The sequence below is a fragment of the Chionomys nivalis genome, chromosome 25, assembly GCF_950005125.1.
Source record: "Chionomys nivalis chromosome 25, mChiNiv1.1, whole genome shotgun sequence".
Taxonomy (NCBI): Eukaryota; Metazoa; Chordata; class Mammalia; order Rodentia; family Cricetidae; genus Chionomys; species Chionomys nivalis.
This window is the reverse complement of record NC_080110.1, coordinates 8590315-8607085: the sequence shown is the minus strand read 5'-3', so window position 1 is coordinate 8607085 and position 16771 is coordinate 8590315. Positions and strand designations below refer to the sequence as shown.

General features: G+C 50.9%; 1 protein-coding gene across 3 annotated transcripts in view; it reads left to right on the top strand.

Moving 5' to 3' along the window:
* The window catches only part of Elk3 (ETS transcription factor ELK3), a 61544-nt gene that overhangs the window by 29534 nt on the left and 15239 nt on the right, over positions 1–16771 (top strand). For all 3 annotated transcript variants that reach the window (XM_057757735.1, XM_057757736.1, XM_057757737.1), the window contains exon 3: positions 15768–16562. In XM_057757735.1, coding sequence (XP_057613718.1) covers positions 15768–16562 — 795 coding nt within the window. The remainder of the gene's footprint in view (positions 1–15767; positions 16563–16771) is intronic.

Genomic DNA, 16771 nt, shown 5'->3' with positions numbered 1-16771 from the left:
GCTGGCAGGGAGCCCGGAAGCTTGGCCTTTCCATTGTTTAAAATCAAGGTGTCGAAGAAAAGAGGGCTTGCCTCAGTGCCTGGCACCGGAGTCACCTCTTCACGGCTTGGGCATTGCACCTGAGGGTGTACGTAATGTCCTGTCAGCAGGAAGGGTCTATGTCCTGGGCTGGGGAGTAACTGTCGGTGGCTGGCAGTGTGGCTGTTGTTGAGCCAGCACCTGGCCCAGCGCTCTAGAGAGAGCAGCGTCAGGCTGGAGAGACAGACAGTAAAGTGTCTCCCTCACAAGGTGAGACCCTGGAGAGGCGCTGGGCACAATGGCTTCTGCTCGCGGTCCCGGCACTGAAAGACAGAGACGGTAATCCTTGGGGCTCCCTGGCCAGCTGGCCCAGCCTGATAAGTGAGTTCCAGGCCAGAGAGAGACCCTGTCTCAGAGGAGGTGACTGGTGTTCCTCAGGATGACACCTGACGTCCTCTGACCTCCACATGCATGTGAATGCTTGTGTATACGCACACACATACATACACATACACATACATATGCACACACAAGTATGCATACTCACAAGTACACATTCATACACAAGTATAATTCACATACACACACAAGTCCATATGTATATGCAACTTGTACACACAAGTACACTATATATACACAAGCACACATGCATATACACACACATGTATGCACAAATACAATTCTCATCCACATAAACACATATATGCACACACAAGCACACACATGCATATACAAGTACAATATACATACACACAAGCACACAGATAGTACACATATATACAATTTGCACACATATAAACATAGATGCAAACACGACTACACATATATACAAGTACACACAAACACACATGTACACACAAGCACACATACATGTGCACACAGTGTACACATAAGTATAATTCTCATACACACAAACACGTACATGCACACACATTTTTTTCAAAGGTAGTTTCCTAGCTGTCAGGGGGCATATTGCAGCTGTTAGGCGTCTAGGGACCTGGCCTGGCCTGGGCACTTCCTATTGAACTAGATGACTTTAAACTAAATGACATTCCATGAGACAGGTCCTGGTCCGGCCCTCCTATTCGAGGCAGAACATGAGGCCTTGGTTAGGAGACTACTCTAGGCCAAGCAGCCAGTGAGTGGCGGGGCCTGGCGGCTGCTCCATGTCATCCTTCAACACAAACCTTGACTTCTACTTTAGCCCTGAGTTCAGGTAGGCTGCCCCTATGCTGTTCTAACCTCAGGAGTTTTTTGTTTTGTTTTTGTTTTTTATCAAGAGCTGTAATACTGAAAAGTCCAAACAAATGCCATTCATTAGCTTAAGCCCAAACTCTGGGGCCCAGGTGGCCACCGTGGCCAACTTGCTGGCCTTGTCCCCTTCCTCTCCCACATGATCCAGTCATGTGACCTTGAAGCAGTCCAAGAGCTGGGCCTTGCAGTCAAGGCAGGGGCTTCTGCTGCCTCTCCTGTCTGAGTGTGTTGTTCAGGTTCAGCCACAGAAAGGCTTACCCCACGCAGGGGTTCACGCCCGTGTTCCAAGGACAGATGACTCTGATCTGCAACACTCGCAAGAGATGAGAAGCACTCGGCTGCCTCTGCCTGTCTCCTGTGGCTCTTACAGAACACGCGAGGCTGGGTAGTGTATACAGAAAGGAGTTCTGGAGATTCGGAAGCATAGCAGTGGCTCAGCTCGAGGATGGTGTCACAGCAGGAGCCTGTGTTAGAAGTAGACCGAGGGGGGCCCATTCTCTTATAACAACCCACTCTCACTGGAGCATCTCCTGTCCCACCCTCAGTGACTGGACACTTGACTGCACGGCACTGTCCGCAAATCTTAAAGGTGCCGCCTTGCCACACTGAGGACTTGACTTTTGACTTCCAAACTCTGGGGACCACGCTCCAGCCATAGCCACTGACTCTCAATCCAGTTTAAAAAGAAAAGAGGAGGAGGATGGAATGGGGGGGAGGGAAGGGAAGAAAGGAAGGAGGTGAGAGGAGGAGGGAATGAGGAGCAGAAGAGCCCAGAGGGAAGATCAGGAGGAAAGCGGCAGCTACATCACTAAGATCATTTATTTTGTGTCTTCTGGCTAACACGTCCGGTTTCCCCAGCAGCACTCTGATGGGCTAGATCAGTGAAATTGGTTCACACCTCTGATGTCTGATAGCATGAGACTGGCCGTCATGGCTGGCATAAATGTCACTCCTCTTGTGGAAGGGCCGCTTGGATCAGGGTCTCTGTGGGTGTGAAGCCCTTGGGCCACACGGGCATGGTGCGATGTGCCCCGCCCTGCTCTGTTTTCCCTGTGACTGCCTTCGACCTCTTCCTCCCCCTCCTTCCTCACACTCAGCCCGTGAGTGGCATAAATCTGTGGCTGTCTCACTCAGTAGCCATGGCGGTTTTTATCGGTTGTCTTTTCTGGCCTTCTCTAGCTCACCTCCTTTCCCTGGTGGCTGGAAATGCACATTTGGTTTGTCCTAATAGGGAAGTTTCTCTGCCAGAGCAGACAAGCCCGTGAATAGCATATTTTTATATGGTATATGTTGTATTTTTAGCTTGTTCCGGCATATTAAAAGTGTAGCAGAGGAGAAATGTGGACATGTGTATAAGATACACACAAGACCCCGAGGGAAGACACCGTATGTATTTGTGACAACTGGCAGTGTCCCTTTGAAACACGCGCCCTCCAGTCCCCAGGTTGTATAGAGAGGGAGGCATGATGAGGTGTTGAGCAGTGAGACCCCAGATCCTGAATTTCTTGTAATCCCCTGATCTGAGTGCCTACAGCTGCTCTGAGCACGAGACCTTCAGGAGTTCCTGATGGCAGGAGAGTGGTTTCTGGTGGGTTTAGCTGGGGCATGGCTATCTCTATGTAATCTGCCCCTGAACACAATAAAGGGGGCATTCTTGGGGAATTCAAGGATAGGTGAGAGCCGATAAAGGCTGGAAAGCGGGAAGGAGCCAGGACTGGATTTGGATTCGCCTCTTAGAAATACAAATCTGCATCTCCTCCAGGGCTCCTTCGCATTGGATTTCACATGCTGCTCTGATCTTTTTGGCCAGTTACTGAGCAGGCTTTTTCCACACTGGGTGAACTGGCCTCGTCATGACATCAGATCCAGGGCCTGCAGCCCGCCTCTCCAGCACGCAGGGGGCAGGGATGGCAGGTGACATACTGCCTGGCACTCCCGGAGGTGCAGCTGCTCAGGAAAGCTGACGACATCCACCTCGGTTGCTACATGAGAAGACCCGGAAGCTTACTCAGTCCCTTATCCTTTCCCGTCCGGCAGACCTTTTGTCTCTGTTGTCGTTGGCAGAGAATGTTCATCCATCCCAGGGTGAGACTGGAAATCCTGCCAGTTCCCTTCTCATCCGCAGATGAAAATGACGGTAGCCTAGGCAGTCCTCTGGTTGCCACAGCAACGTCCCAGCCGATCCTCCCAGGGCACTGAGTGATCTTCACCTAATTGGAAGGAAATTAGGGGGAGCAGTCCGGGCAGAGCCACTGGCAGCAAATCCCAGGAAGTCGAATGGATCACCTTCTTAGCTTAATTGGGTAATTCATTTTAAATGGGGTGTGTGATCACGATGAGAAAATGTTGGTATTAATAACATATATCTGAAGTCAGCTGCCTGTGCCAAAAAGCCTGGCTCTGATGGAGTCTTTTAATACCCCAAAATAAATTTAGAGAATATAAAAGGATATGTTTTCAGAGTGGAGAGAGAACAAGAGTTCAACAAGTGTTCCTACCCTGGAACTTTCTAGAATGTCTGTCTGGGCTGTTGTAATAGTGTTCTGCCTATGGTTGAGATTCTTTCTGCCTGGCCCTAGCCTGTGTATAAGAACCTGAGTTCATTAAGTGTCTTTGTACCGTGTCAGCTGTTTAGATGGGGGGGGGGGCGGGACAACAGATGGTACCTGGGCTTTTGTCCAGAGGCCAAGGAGGGTAACCAGGACTTCCCTGCATGAATTTGGCCCTGGAAGCTGCCCGGAGACCTGTATGTAGCTGAGCTCTCTTTTGGAGGGCTTCCAGGCTAGCCACCTTGCCCCCCTGGAGATGACAGCCAGCCTAAGAAGTCAGGCTGCGGGAGTGCAAGGGACCGGATACCATGCGTTAAATTCGGGGGTGCTTCCTGTCTTGCCCATGCCTCCAAGCCAGTGTTCCTGTAGCACTCCGCATCCCCCCAAACAGGACAGTTGCTAAGAAACAGGATGAGGCAGTCTCCAGAGCACAGTTAACACGTCGTCGATGGGGCCGCTGCCGTGGGTGCCCAGCTGCCGGGGCTCTCATAGCCTTGCCAAATTGCTGCATCAGGCGCATACCCTAGCCCACACCGAGTCCCCCTTGGCAGGCACCGGCGTTCCTGCTCTGGGCTCCTAGCTGCGGGAAAATTTAGGGATTGTGTAGACAAACTGACAAAAAAAAACCCCACTAATGTTCACATCACACCCGCCCACCACCCACCAGCCACCAGCTGCTCCTCTGGGCAGCCTTTCCCCCACCTCCCTCACGGGCTCGGCTCCTACCCCAGATGGTAACGCCAGGAGAGAAGCTTACGTGTATGGGGCGTGCTGGGCTGGGTTCTGTGCTAGGCCTTGCACACCTGCTAGCGGTTGTCCGGCTCCCAGGACACCTGGCCTTGTGGCCAGTGACGGACCCATTCTAGAGATGGAGATAATGAGTCCCAGGGGAGTTTGAGTAGTACACCCAAGATGCAGCAGCTGCTTAGGGTCAAGCTTCAGCCTAGGCATTTTAGCCGCAGAGCTATAGGTGGGAAAAGGGAAGTTAGGGATCCCACGGGTGTAGATTGCTAGGGCCCTGTGAGTGCTAAGTGTTAAGTGCTCAGAGCTAGTTGAGAATGGGAGGGGAGGGTTGGAGCACCCCTACTTCTAGAACATGCTTTCTAAAGCAAGCCAGGGTGAGGGCTGGGGAGATGGCTCAGGGGCCGAGACCTCATCCTGCTCTTCTGGAGAACCCAGGATTTCCAGGTTTCAGGCACACAGATAGGGGCTCCCAACCATCTATGACTTCAGTCCCCAGGGGATCTGACACCCTCTTCTGGTCTCTGCGGACACTAGGCTCTCATGTGGTGCCCATGTGTACATACAGGCGAAAATACTCCTGCACATCAAATAAAAATAAACAAGTCTTCAAAACGAAATGAGAAATGATCAAGCTGGGCACAGTAGTGTACACGTTTACCCAGTGTACAGGGAGTAGAAGCAGAGTATGAAGACAGTCTAGTGAACGTCGTGAGTTCCAGGCCAGCCAAAGCTGCATGAGACCCTGTTTCAGAGAGAGGGGGATGGGGGCAGGCAGGAAGCCAGGTTGGCATTCCCCTCCTCTCTACATTTGTACCACTCCGGCCCTGGGAAATCCCCAAACTCTCCTTACCATCTGGCCTCACTCTACTGGTTTTGAACCTTCCTACCTCTGGGCCTCATCATTAGCCCCGCCCACCTGGCCTGCCTGCTCGGTTCTGACTGTTCCTCAGAATGCTGTGTTTAGACTCTGTCTTCCCTGTCCCGTTCCCCTTCCTCTCTCTGTGTCTCCTTCACTGGGCCCCTGCCTGTTTTGTCTTGACATTGCCACCATCTCCATAGTGTCTGCTGTGGTGGCTTCTTGTCACTGGAGAAGTGTGGGTGAGGCGGAGCCGGCACCCTCCATAGCATAGGAGGAAAGCTGTCGTGGTGAAATGTCAGCAAGGAAGAAACCACCTCGCCCTGCCCACCGCACCTCTGACAAATGGCGATGCTAAATAGAAAGTATCTTAGTTTTCTTTTCCTGGGGAAAAGTACTATGTCCAAAAGCAACTTGAGGAGAAAAGGCCTTTTTTCTGTCAGGAAGGGAAGTCAGGGCAGGGACCTGGAGGCAGGAGCTAATGCAGAGCCCATGGAGGAACACTGCCCACTGGTTTGTTTCCCGTGACTGGCTCACCTTGCTGTCTTACACCACTCCTGACTACCTGCCCAAGGGGGCACCACCCACAGGAGGCTGGACCCTCCCACGTCAATCATTAATCAGGAAAAATGCCCCACAGATTTTCTACAGGCAATCAAATGGAGGCGTTTTCACAATTGAGGTTCCTTTTCCCACAGGACCCTAGCTTGTGTCGAATAGACACAAAGCAAGCCAGGACAGTGCCGGAGGCTGAGCCCTAGACTCTGTCTCCAGTATGGAATGTCAAAAATCTAGCAAAGCCAGGGTGAGAGTATTTCTGTTCACCTGTGGTCCTAATGTCCCCATGCCAGCTGCTATCATTAGAGATGTCCACTCAAAATGGAGAACCTTGTAGTTAGTCCCCAGTCCAGCCCGGGGAGGGTTTCTGCTGGCAGAGTAGTCTTATGGTTCAGTTTAATTGAGGACAAACTCCCTTACTGGAATGTTCTAAGGGAGCCAGGATGGAGTTAGGACTGAACCTAGCAAGCAGCATCCGGGAAGAGAGCAGGGCAGAAAGACGCCCCGGGGGGGGGGGTGCGTGTTCCCGCTCTGCCAGACCAACAAGAAGAGGGGTTCTCAGGGTGCCATGGTGGCTCAGGCGGTGAGTGGCAAGAGCCCTCGCAGTGTTAAGTTGCTGCGTCTGGTGAGCCGGTTCACACAGCAGTTTACTAACGCCAGAAAAATAAAGAAATCTTAACCCAAACCACAAGAAAACCTCCCAGCCGGGAGCTGGTGGAGCCGGCCAACTCTGAGCCAAAGTCAGGGTGTGTTATTCTTAGAAGTTTGCGATGGTGTGTGCGCGTGCGCGCATGCGTGGATGGGCTCCAAATGTACCAGTTAGACAAAGGGAGTCCTGGCTCTGCCCAGCCTGGTGCCAGACCAGCATCCAGTGCGGAAGACGTGTCTGCTGGGCACTCCACAGAGTCAGCAGCTCTGCTAAGCACAGGTAATTTAAGAAGCACCCCAAGGCTGCTGTAACAGATACCCCCAGACTTGGTAGTTCAGAGCAACAGAACTTTGTTGTCCTCTCCCCCAAAGGAAGCCACAAGTCTAAAGCGAGATATCAGCTGGGCCCTTGGATGGTTTCAGGGAAGACCCTCCCTCTTCCAGCATGGTGGCCCCCGGCTATCCTTGATGTCACACAGCTAGAAGCTCCATTCTCGGTGTCCGTCTTCACACGTGTGTCCTTCCTGTGTGCCCCTCCCTGTCCTCTTCTTATAGGACACTAGTTATTGTGCTTCCTGCTTACCCCAAGTCTCAACACCCTTGGCCAGTTTCACCAGCAGAGGCCTTGTTTCCAAATAAGGTCACATTCTAAGGCTCTGAGTAGGCCTGAGTTCTAGGGGGAATACCATTTACCCACCACACCGCGGGAGTAGAGGAGGCCATCTAGTTAGAAGCAGCTCAGGTTGAGGGGGTCAAGGAGTCTTTTAATAAGTGCTGCTTGGGGGTAAGTGTGAGAAGACCTTACCTAAAAACAAATCTATAGCTGATTCTAATCAAGCTCACAAACTGCTTGGGGCCCTGGCAGTGGACAGGCCCCAGGCTGAGACGAGTCAGGACCTGCGCTGCCCACCTCGCTACCACCCCGAGGCTTACAGAACTCACTCTGGTTCCGTTTCGCAGAGCCTGGGCATTTCCAGGGGAAGGTGTCTCTTGGGGTTTTGTGGGCCAGTTTTCTGGTTAAGGACAGGGGACAATGAGTGTGGCTTCTGTAGGCCTTGTGTTCTAACTCCCGAGAGGGGACATTTCAGGAGAGCCAGTCGGCTTCCCGCGAGCGGGGTGGTGACCTTATGTGGGGTGCTGGCTGGGAAGCCGGTAACTTGGCGACATGCCACCCCTGCCGCTGGACTGTGGGAGCTCAGAGCAAAGCTTTGGGGCTCTCATCTGTGAAATGGGCGCTAGTATGTGAGACTCCTTCACAGGTGTTAGAGTGAGGTGCCTGCCAGCTAAGGAACTCTGGCAGCAGCTCTGCTGAGCACAGGTAATTTAAGAAGCACCCCAAGGCTGCTGTAACAGATACCCCCAGACTTGGTAGTTCAGAGCAACAGAACTTTGTTGTCCTCTCCCCCAAAGGAAGCCACAAGTCTAAAGCGAGATATCGGCTGGGCCCTTGGATGGTTTCAGGGAAGACCCTCCCTCTTCCAGCATGGTGGCCCCACGCAGCAGAGTAACGGAACACTGTGGTGTAACGGCCACTGTCGGCCAAGCAGAATTTAGCTGTGTGCAGTCATGTTACAGTCATGTTTCAAGGACTCTGAGAGCAAGGCCTTGACACATACGAGCCTCTAAAAGCAAACCCATGAGCTGTTTTCCCTCCCTGTTTTAAGGTTGACAAACTGAGGTCTATGGAAGTTGAATGATAATCCCAGGCAATATTAAGTGGAGAGGCTGGGATTTGAACCCAGGTCTGGCTAGGCTACTGTTATTTCACGTAATGTTTGCTTCATCAGTGCTGATCCTAGCTAAGCAAACCGCTGGTCATGAAGCCACACCAAGCCGTGTGTAGTAGACGTTAGTTTCCTGTTACTTTCCTTAGGTTGCTTACCACTGATGGGTTGGTTGTTGATGGCTAGTCAAAGATGGCTTTACTGGGTCCCAGAACCTCATGCCAGGGTATCTTATGAAAAAGTACCTTGATGCCCCAGGGATGGGCAGAAGCAGTTCTGTTTGTGGTGATGAGGGTGAGCCTCCCCACAGGGAGGCAGAAGGAGCCTTTCTTCAGCAAGGACCTTGCTCCTGTACCAAGGAGCCTGTTCCTAGGCCCCTGCCAGCAAACCCCACTGCTGCTTTGGAATAGAGAGGTTCACCGTTAGTGGCAGCTGCCTTCTGGAAGTGGGCGTGGTCGCTGAGCAGAAATGTCTCAGGCCTATCTGTGACTACGGCCTGGTTTAGACTTCAGGGACAGTTACAAGCCACATGACTCGGGTTTCATGTCAGTTTGACAGGCAACACATACTAAATACATATCATGTAAAAAATGCAGACTGAAAAAGATTATAATCAGTTACTTTATAGCATCCATTTTTAAGATTAATTTCTTTCTCCTGTAAGCATGCATACATATTTATGTGCACGCACACACACATATTAACATTATTTCACTGAAATGATGGGACATCCCATGGGGACTGTAATTTTTCACTTAAGTAATATGTAAAGACACAAGGAGGTGACAACATCGTGGCTCTCTGAAATAGCGACATGATCCACTTGATGGCTGCCCCAATATTTAATTTACCTCTCTATGGTAGAAAACTGGATCAAACCACCCTCTCCAGACACCAGCAGTGACTCTCAACTTCTTCACCTCTAAGGCAGCCGGGGTGAGTGCACCTTGTAAGGTGGCTGTGTTCATGGCAGGCGATGGCCTGCGTGTGCGCTTTATCCTTCTTTCCTTTACCCTTCTTCCCCATAGCTCAATCCATATCTACTGTGGGAATGTGTCTGTGTCCCCAGAGATCCATCATCCTGTGTCTGCCGGCACTCAAGCTCTGGTTCCCGATGCCAGGGACCTCAGTGAGAGACCCCCAGGGTCAGCAGCCTCTAGTGACCTCCCATTGGAGCCACAGCCACTGTCAAGAGGCCAGGCTGTGCCTCCTTGTCTGGCAACACATTTCCTGCTTCAGGAGGCATCCAGAGCGGTTGGCATCTTCTGGGTGTCTGGTTCTTGTCTGCACGTCCTCCTAGGACCTGACATGCGGCATCTCTGCCATAGGCTGCCATCCCTGTTGTTTGTGTGAATCCCGAGATTCATCAATTCAGCGGTGGCTTCCCGATGACCACTGCACTCCCCCCAACCCCCACAGAACTAATTGGATCGTGTGAGGTTTTCTTCATGATGAATGTCAAATGATGACTGTGTTCAGCATGATATACCACACACTTCTTTCTTTCTGCATCCAACTAAATAAAACAACACCATGTTCCCCTGCTTGGTTGAAGTGTATAAACCAGATGCAGTTGGCCTGCTGAGTCGTGGGCCATGGAATCCAGAGCTGTGGATAGAGCATGTAGAATATGCACGGCCTACTAGGAGGTTCGATTTGACTATTAACCTGTCATCCGGGCTAAGAGCAGGTGGCGTTAATAGATTAGTATTGGCTAAAGGGGAGTGGGAAATAAGGGTGATAACACTAATGCTGATAAATATTTTGGGCTTTTGTTGGGTATTTAGATGAATGCACCCATCCCATTCTACAGTTGAGGATGTCAAATCATGTGACTGGAAAGAGACTGGGTGGCATTTAAACTGAATCCAAGCAGCAGCCTTGAAGTAGTATCAAGTGGGTATTTATGGGAAAGGTCCTCCTACTTCGTCCCCTTTTCCGGCTGTGTTCCCAGCACGCGGCTGAGAGAAGTCCCAGCTGGCGTAGGAAGTTTCTGTACAACTTTCCCTCCTGCCTGTGTGAGCTGCTGACATTTCTCAGGGCTGAATACAGGGCAGGGAAGTGGCAAGGTCGGAGGGCATGAGGCTGCAATCCCAGGGAACCCTCAGAGGATGCAGCGGAAGTTAAGGGAGCTGGGCCAGGAAGAATGATGAAAACCCCACTGAGAAAACGGGTTGGAGAACAAGTCTAAACACATGGAAGCCTGACCCATTACTTTAGATCAAGATTGAGGTGCCAGACCTGCAAAGCATGTTCCACACAGACGGGGTGCACACAGTCGGGGTGCGCACAGACGGGATGAGCCTCCTGAGTCAAAATGATGAAACAGAAGTGTATGGAGCTAAGAAGCTGTGACATTGTAGGGGGTTGCGTGTGGTGACAGCATCTATGTAGATTTTAACTTAAAAAATGCCATGGCAGCTAGCTGGGCGTGGTGGCACATGCCTTCAGTTCCAACACTCACGGGGGCAGAAACAGACTGATCGTTCTTGAGTTCCAGGCCAGTGTGGTCTACCTAGCGAGTTCTAGACCAGCCAGAGCCACATGGTAAGACTGGGGATTGTGGAAGAGGGGGCGGAAAGGGCCCTGTAAGAGCCGGAAGTTGGAAAAGATTGCTGCAAAAGTGTCTTTGGGACATGGCTGGTGCCCTCAAGAGCTCACTGCAGCTGACCTTCTCATGAAAGAGAAAAGAATCACGGGGCCCCACCCCTCCCTAAGGTACGGTTGAGTTGCCACTGGTCGGGGAAATGGGTCACTGTTCTCAGTCCTGTAGCTGCTGGTATGTTGCCCATGCCCCAGTAACAAGCTCACACCCTATTTCATGCAGACAACTGTGGTAGACTGAGTAGATCACACACACACACACACACACACACACGATAAGAGAGTGGGAGAAGGGTTTCAATAGGGATAGGAGGAGGGGAGATGACAGGGTAACGGGGAAAGAGACTAAAGTCATCATACACATGCGTGCAACTGGGACAGAAATCACACATAGACATCTGTATGTATGAGACATGTATGAAATAATCAGTGGCCTCTGGCTTCATGTGAAGGTCCTTGTTCTCTATAGTCTAATTCATATACTACACAAATGCTTAATGAGCTTATTTGAATATTATCCTAATGGAACTAGGAAGGTAATCCCATCCCAGAAGTATCTCTATGTGTACACACATAGAGTAGATAATATGTATGTATATGCACATATATTTAAGTCAAAAGAGTTTGGGGAAAGTCTCATTTGTCCACTATGCTTAGACATGATTTTAAGAATCCAGCAGATACAGAACGGAGAGGATTTGAAAAGGTGTGCCTGTACCGACCATGTATACACAGCTCTCTTTGTCAATATTCGGTATACTGACCCTGTATGTGGCATTAACATTGTGTTAAGAAACAGAAGGGATATGGAGATAGTTTGAAGTTTGGGGGGCTGCACAGACTTTCTATGCATCCTGCATCACCTTCTGTAAGAGACCTGAGCAGCTGCAGTGTCCAGAGGCTACCCCCACCCCCATATACACACACAGACAGTGAGGTAGGAGCTGGCAGTTTTTAGGGTTATTTACACAGCCCAGTCCTCTTCAAAGGGAGAAGGCAGTGTCCGCACCCCCACATTTAAGCACGGTTATGGACACACATGTTCTTATAGGTGAGCCTGTGGTATGTCAGGGTTTGCAGGCCGTGCTGGGGATATGGAGGTCAGCTTGTTGGGGAGGAAGTGAGCTGGCATTCTGTGCCTTTACCTGTCAAAATGCCCACACTTCAGGTTCCTACCCTGTGGAAATGACAGCATGATGTAGCAGTAGGGACATTTCCAAGCCCAGACGTCATTTTCTGGGTATCGCTGTTGCTGTTGTGTGTTGGCTGCAGGGGATTCCTGCTTCCCTTTCTCTGATTTTGGCCTTGGCCTTGCTGCCTGAGACTCACCAGACAGGGCCTGGCCGTGAGTCACATTCCGCATTTCATGGGAGATTATTCCATGGCTTATTCTCTGCATAGAAAGGAGGCAGATGTACGCAACTGTGTCTTTGAAACCACAGAAAGTCCCTTGGCTCAACTGGACACACACTGGCGTTTGTCGGGTTGCCAGGCAACAAGGGGTAACAAATGCTAAGTGAGTCTGGTATGGAAGGGGTGAGAAGCAGGCGTCTTCAGAATATCTTCATCGCTTACCATAAGAGCCCTACCCAAGGGCTGATCTGCTTCGGCTGACATAAATCACCTTCTATTCTGGCCAAGCTCTCAGGAGCCAAATGTTTCCAAGTATGAGTGTCTGATGGCGTGTAATTTATAGTCCGTGAACCTCCGTTTCCTCATCTGTCCTGTGGGGTAATGCTCTCACAGAAGATGAGCTTCGAGGTCTTAGGGCAATGCACGCTCTGCAAACCCTAGCTGCTATCGTTGCCTGCCCTGTTTTCCCAGCCGACTTGGTAGGACGTGTTCTTTGGCAACAGTGGTGAGGTCCACAAGTATCCAAGGTCCCGCAAGTATCCTGGGATCTGCCCTGGAAGAAAAGGAAGAGCTCTTGCTTTAGCTGCCTCCTCAGCCCACTGTGGCTACCTGCTTGCTTTTCCTTGCTAGTTTCTGTCAGAGATGTTGAGCCCCTGACAGACTGGGATGCATCTCTGATGCATGGACCCTGCCCTTTCCTTTCCCATCCTTGCCTGGCTTCATCCTCAGCCTTCCCCGAGAACCTAGACAACAAGGAAGACCCTAAGAGATAAACTTTTAAAAAGATTTTTATTTATGTCTGTGTGATTATATGCCACATGTGCGGGTGTCCGATGAGGTCAGAAGAGGGCATCGGATCCCCTGGAGTTGGAGTTACAGGTGGTTGTGAGGTATCCAATGTGGGTGCTAGCAACCTAACTCAGGTCCTCCAAAAGAACAACCTGTGCCTTCAGCCATTGAGTAGTCTCTTGAGACACCCCAAAAAGTCATTTTCATCCCATCATAGCCCTTAATTATTTGTTGACTTACTCATGGATATAGTAATGATCCCTCTGGTCCAATAATTAAAATATTTACATTTTTAAAAGTTAGTTTGTGAGATTCGTCAGTTGAAGTAAGAGTTCCTCGGTGTCCCTTCTGTGTAATTATTTAGGCTCAATAAATTCGCTCAATTTAGATTAATATGCAAAGTGGCTGAGAAGAAAAGAGTTTTCTCTCAAAGAGGAAGGTATTAGGCGCTATAAATAAAATAAAATGTAATATATATAACATACACAGCAGCAGTATTAGCGGAGGAAGCTCCACACTGCACACACCTTTATGATGGGAATAACCTGGGTCAGGCAGACCCAGGACTCCCTCCCCTATTTCATCTTTTTCTAGGGGGAGCTGTTTCTCCTGGCATGGTCTCTACCCCGGCCTGGGGCTGTTCTCAATAGAGACACCCCCACCCCCAAGTAGCTGGCAGAACCTTCTTGTTCCCCCATTCCTCTGAAGATTTGTCATCATAGGGTGTGTGGAAGTGGAGTCAGTTAGAGCAGCTAGCGTCGTGGGATTTGGGGGGCTGTGAGTTGTAGCCAGAGCCCCAGCACACCAGCCATGGGACTGTTCAACTTTGACACTCTTCTGACCTGTCCCTTGGCAAGGGCACACTGTGTGCTGTGTGGGCAAGACCTCCCTTTGGGGCTTATGTGTTAGGGATTTCCTGCATAGGGACCTTGCGTGCCTCCTGTAAAAACCTGCCCCCAGGGAATTTCTCCTTGAACATCTCGGTGACTGGCAAATGGGCCCTTTTCTCCTGTTGTCGAAAGGGCGAAAAAAAATGGAACAAGGTACAAGGTAGCAGGCCAAAAGCTAATATGCTCATACCTAGGCCATGCCATGACCACCCAAAGAGGGTCAGAACACATGGAGATACCTCCATCGGGGGATATTGTGCTTCCTTAGCCCCTGAGTGAAAGTGTGGACAGGCACTGGCCTTAGCACCAATAGAGCTTGGCAGTCTAGGGCTGTGGCTCCATCCCCATGCTTGCTTGTCTTGGCAGGGGAAGGGTGCTACCTTCCTCCCTCCATGTGGGCTGCTGTGGGATTTAGACACCAGATGGCTGGACTGGTGACACACTCATCAATAAAGTCTTCCTCAGATGGTTTATTTCGCAAGGTCGAGGAGGAAAGGTTTCTAAGGAAACATTCAGAGTCTTTTCCCCATAGGATAGTGCTGGCTTTCTGAGCCAGAGGGAAGCCATCTTTTTCTCCCGGGAGTACGTAGGACTTAGAGTCAACCACAGGGCAAGCAAGACCTGCGGCAAGCATTTGCCAGACCACCATGGAAATGGGTAGGCTCTGCGGGACCGCTGTCCCGGCTCCACTAGCCTCCCATATAAAATCCGCTTTCTCACGGGCTGAGAAAACTTTTGCCTTGACAGTGGTTTTCATCTTTCATTTACATCCTAATGTTAGAGGAGCGGGGCCCTAACTGAAGAGCCAGACGCAGACACTGGCAACTAAGAACACGAAACGAATGCCATAAATATCCAAGCAGGCAGTTTCTTCCCCTCCAGCGGCTTTCTTGCCAGAAATGGCTGCCCAACTGGAGAAAATGTTGCGTTGCCGGGTAGCGCTAATGTACATTTCTCCAATGCTCTGCAGCAGAATCCTTCCCTGCTATTATTTTCATTGTGCTCTCTGGGCTCCCAGACGCAGGTAAGGCAGTACTGTCCTAGGGTGAAGAGAGCACACCCTTGCTGTATGAGTCACTGCAGCTCTGGGAGTTTATTTCCCAGTTCTCAGAGCCTTTGGTTTTTGCGTGTGTCTGTGGTGTGCATGCATACAAGTGTGTGTAGACACAAAGTTGACCTCAGATGTCTTCTTTGGTTATTCCCCTATTCTACCTAGTGAGGCAGGAACTCTTGCTGAACATGGAGCTCATGGATTCAGGCTAGCCTAGCTAGCCAGCTTGTGCTAGAAAGCCTCTGTATCCCAAGTGCTGGCTGGCCACCGCACCTGGCCAGCTTTTTCGTGGGTGCGGAGGACCTGAAATCCAGCCCCTGTGCTGGCCGCTTATTCACCGGGCCGTCTCCCCTCCCCCAGCTCTCTTTCCCGACTGTAAAACAAGAATGGCAAAACCTGCTTGTAGGATTACTGTGCCAGTTCTGTGAGCTAAGGTGTGAGTCATCTCAGCCACACGATATGTGCTAACTCAGTGGTAGCTTTCGTTATTGCAATATGATCACAAACAATACAGAGGAGAACATTGTCAAAGATAGGAGAGCGCATCATTATTGGGCAGCGGGACCAGGGTGCAAAAGTGTGAGCTTCGGGCTCTGATGTCATTCTTTTTAGCCACCCCGTGGATGTTGGAAATATTTCGGTCCTTCTGCCCTCATTTCTTCATTCCAGGGCATCCTCCTTCCGCGTCTCTGGCTCACCCATTTCAAATGTCCGCTTTTGTATTTGCAGAACATTATCAAGAAGGTGATCGGGCAGAAGTTTGTGTACAAGTTCGTCTCTTTCCCGGACATCCTCAAAATGGATCCCCATGCGGTGGAGATCAGCCGGGAGAGCCTCCTGCTGCAGGACAGCGACTGTAAGGTGTCCCCTGAAGGCCGAGAGGTCCACAAGCAGGGCTTGTCTGCCCTGAAAAGCACAAGCCGCAACGAGTACATCCACTCGGGCCTGTACTCGTCCTTCACCATCAACTCCCTGCAGAACCCTCCTGAGGCCTTCAAGGCCATCAAGACAGAGAAACTGGAGGAGCCCTGTGATGACAGCCCCCCTGTGGAAGAAGTCAGGACTGTGATCAGGTTTGTGACCAATAAAACCGACAAGCACATCACCAGACCCGTGGTGTCCCTGCCTTCCACCTCCGAGGCCGCGGCAGCATCCGCTTTCCTGGCCTCATCTGTCTCAGCCAAGATCTCCTCTTTAATGTTGCCAAATGCGGCCAGCGTGTCGTCTGCGTCACCCTCCTCATCTCGGTCCCCATCCCTGTCCCCCAACTCACCCCTCCCTTCCGAACACAGAAGCCTCTTCCTCGAGGCGGCCTGCCATGACTCGGATTCTCTGGAGCCCTTAAATCTGTCATCGGGCTCCAAAACCAAGTCTCCATCTCTTCCCCCAAAAGGCAAAAAACCCAAAGGCTTGGAAATCTCCGCACCTCAACTGTTGCTCTCGGGCACCGACATCGGCTCCATCGCCCTCAACAGCCCAGCCCTCCCCTCAGGATCCCTCACTCCGGCCTTCTTCACCGCACAGGTAAACGCTATTCCTGTGGTCCTAGTGGGAAGAAGGAAGAGCCACCCCCATAGTCCTCAAGAATTATCCCTTGGCCAGTGTCCCAAAGGCACTGAGTATACGGAGAGGCAACCCACAAGAAAAGGCTTGGTATCCTGGCAACAGAGGGCCATTGGCTCCTTGTGACCCAGAGTCACCTCAGATGGATCATGCTCGTAGGAAGGGTGAGG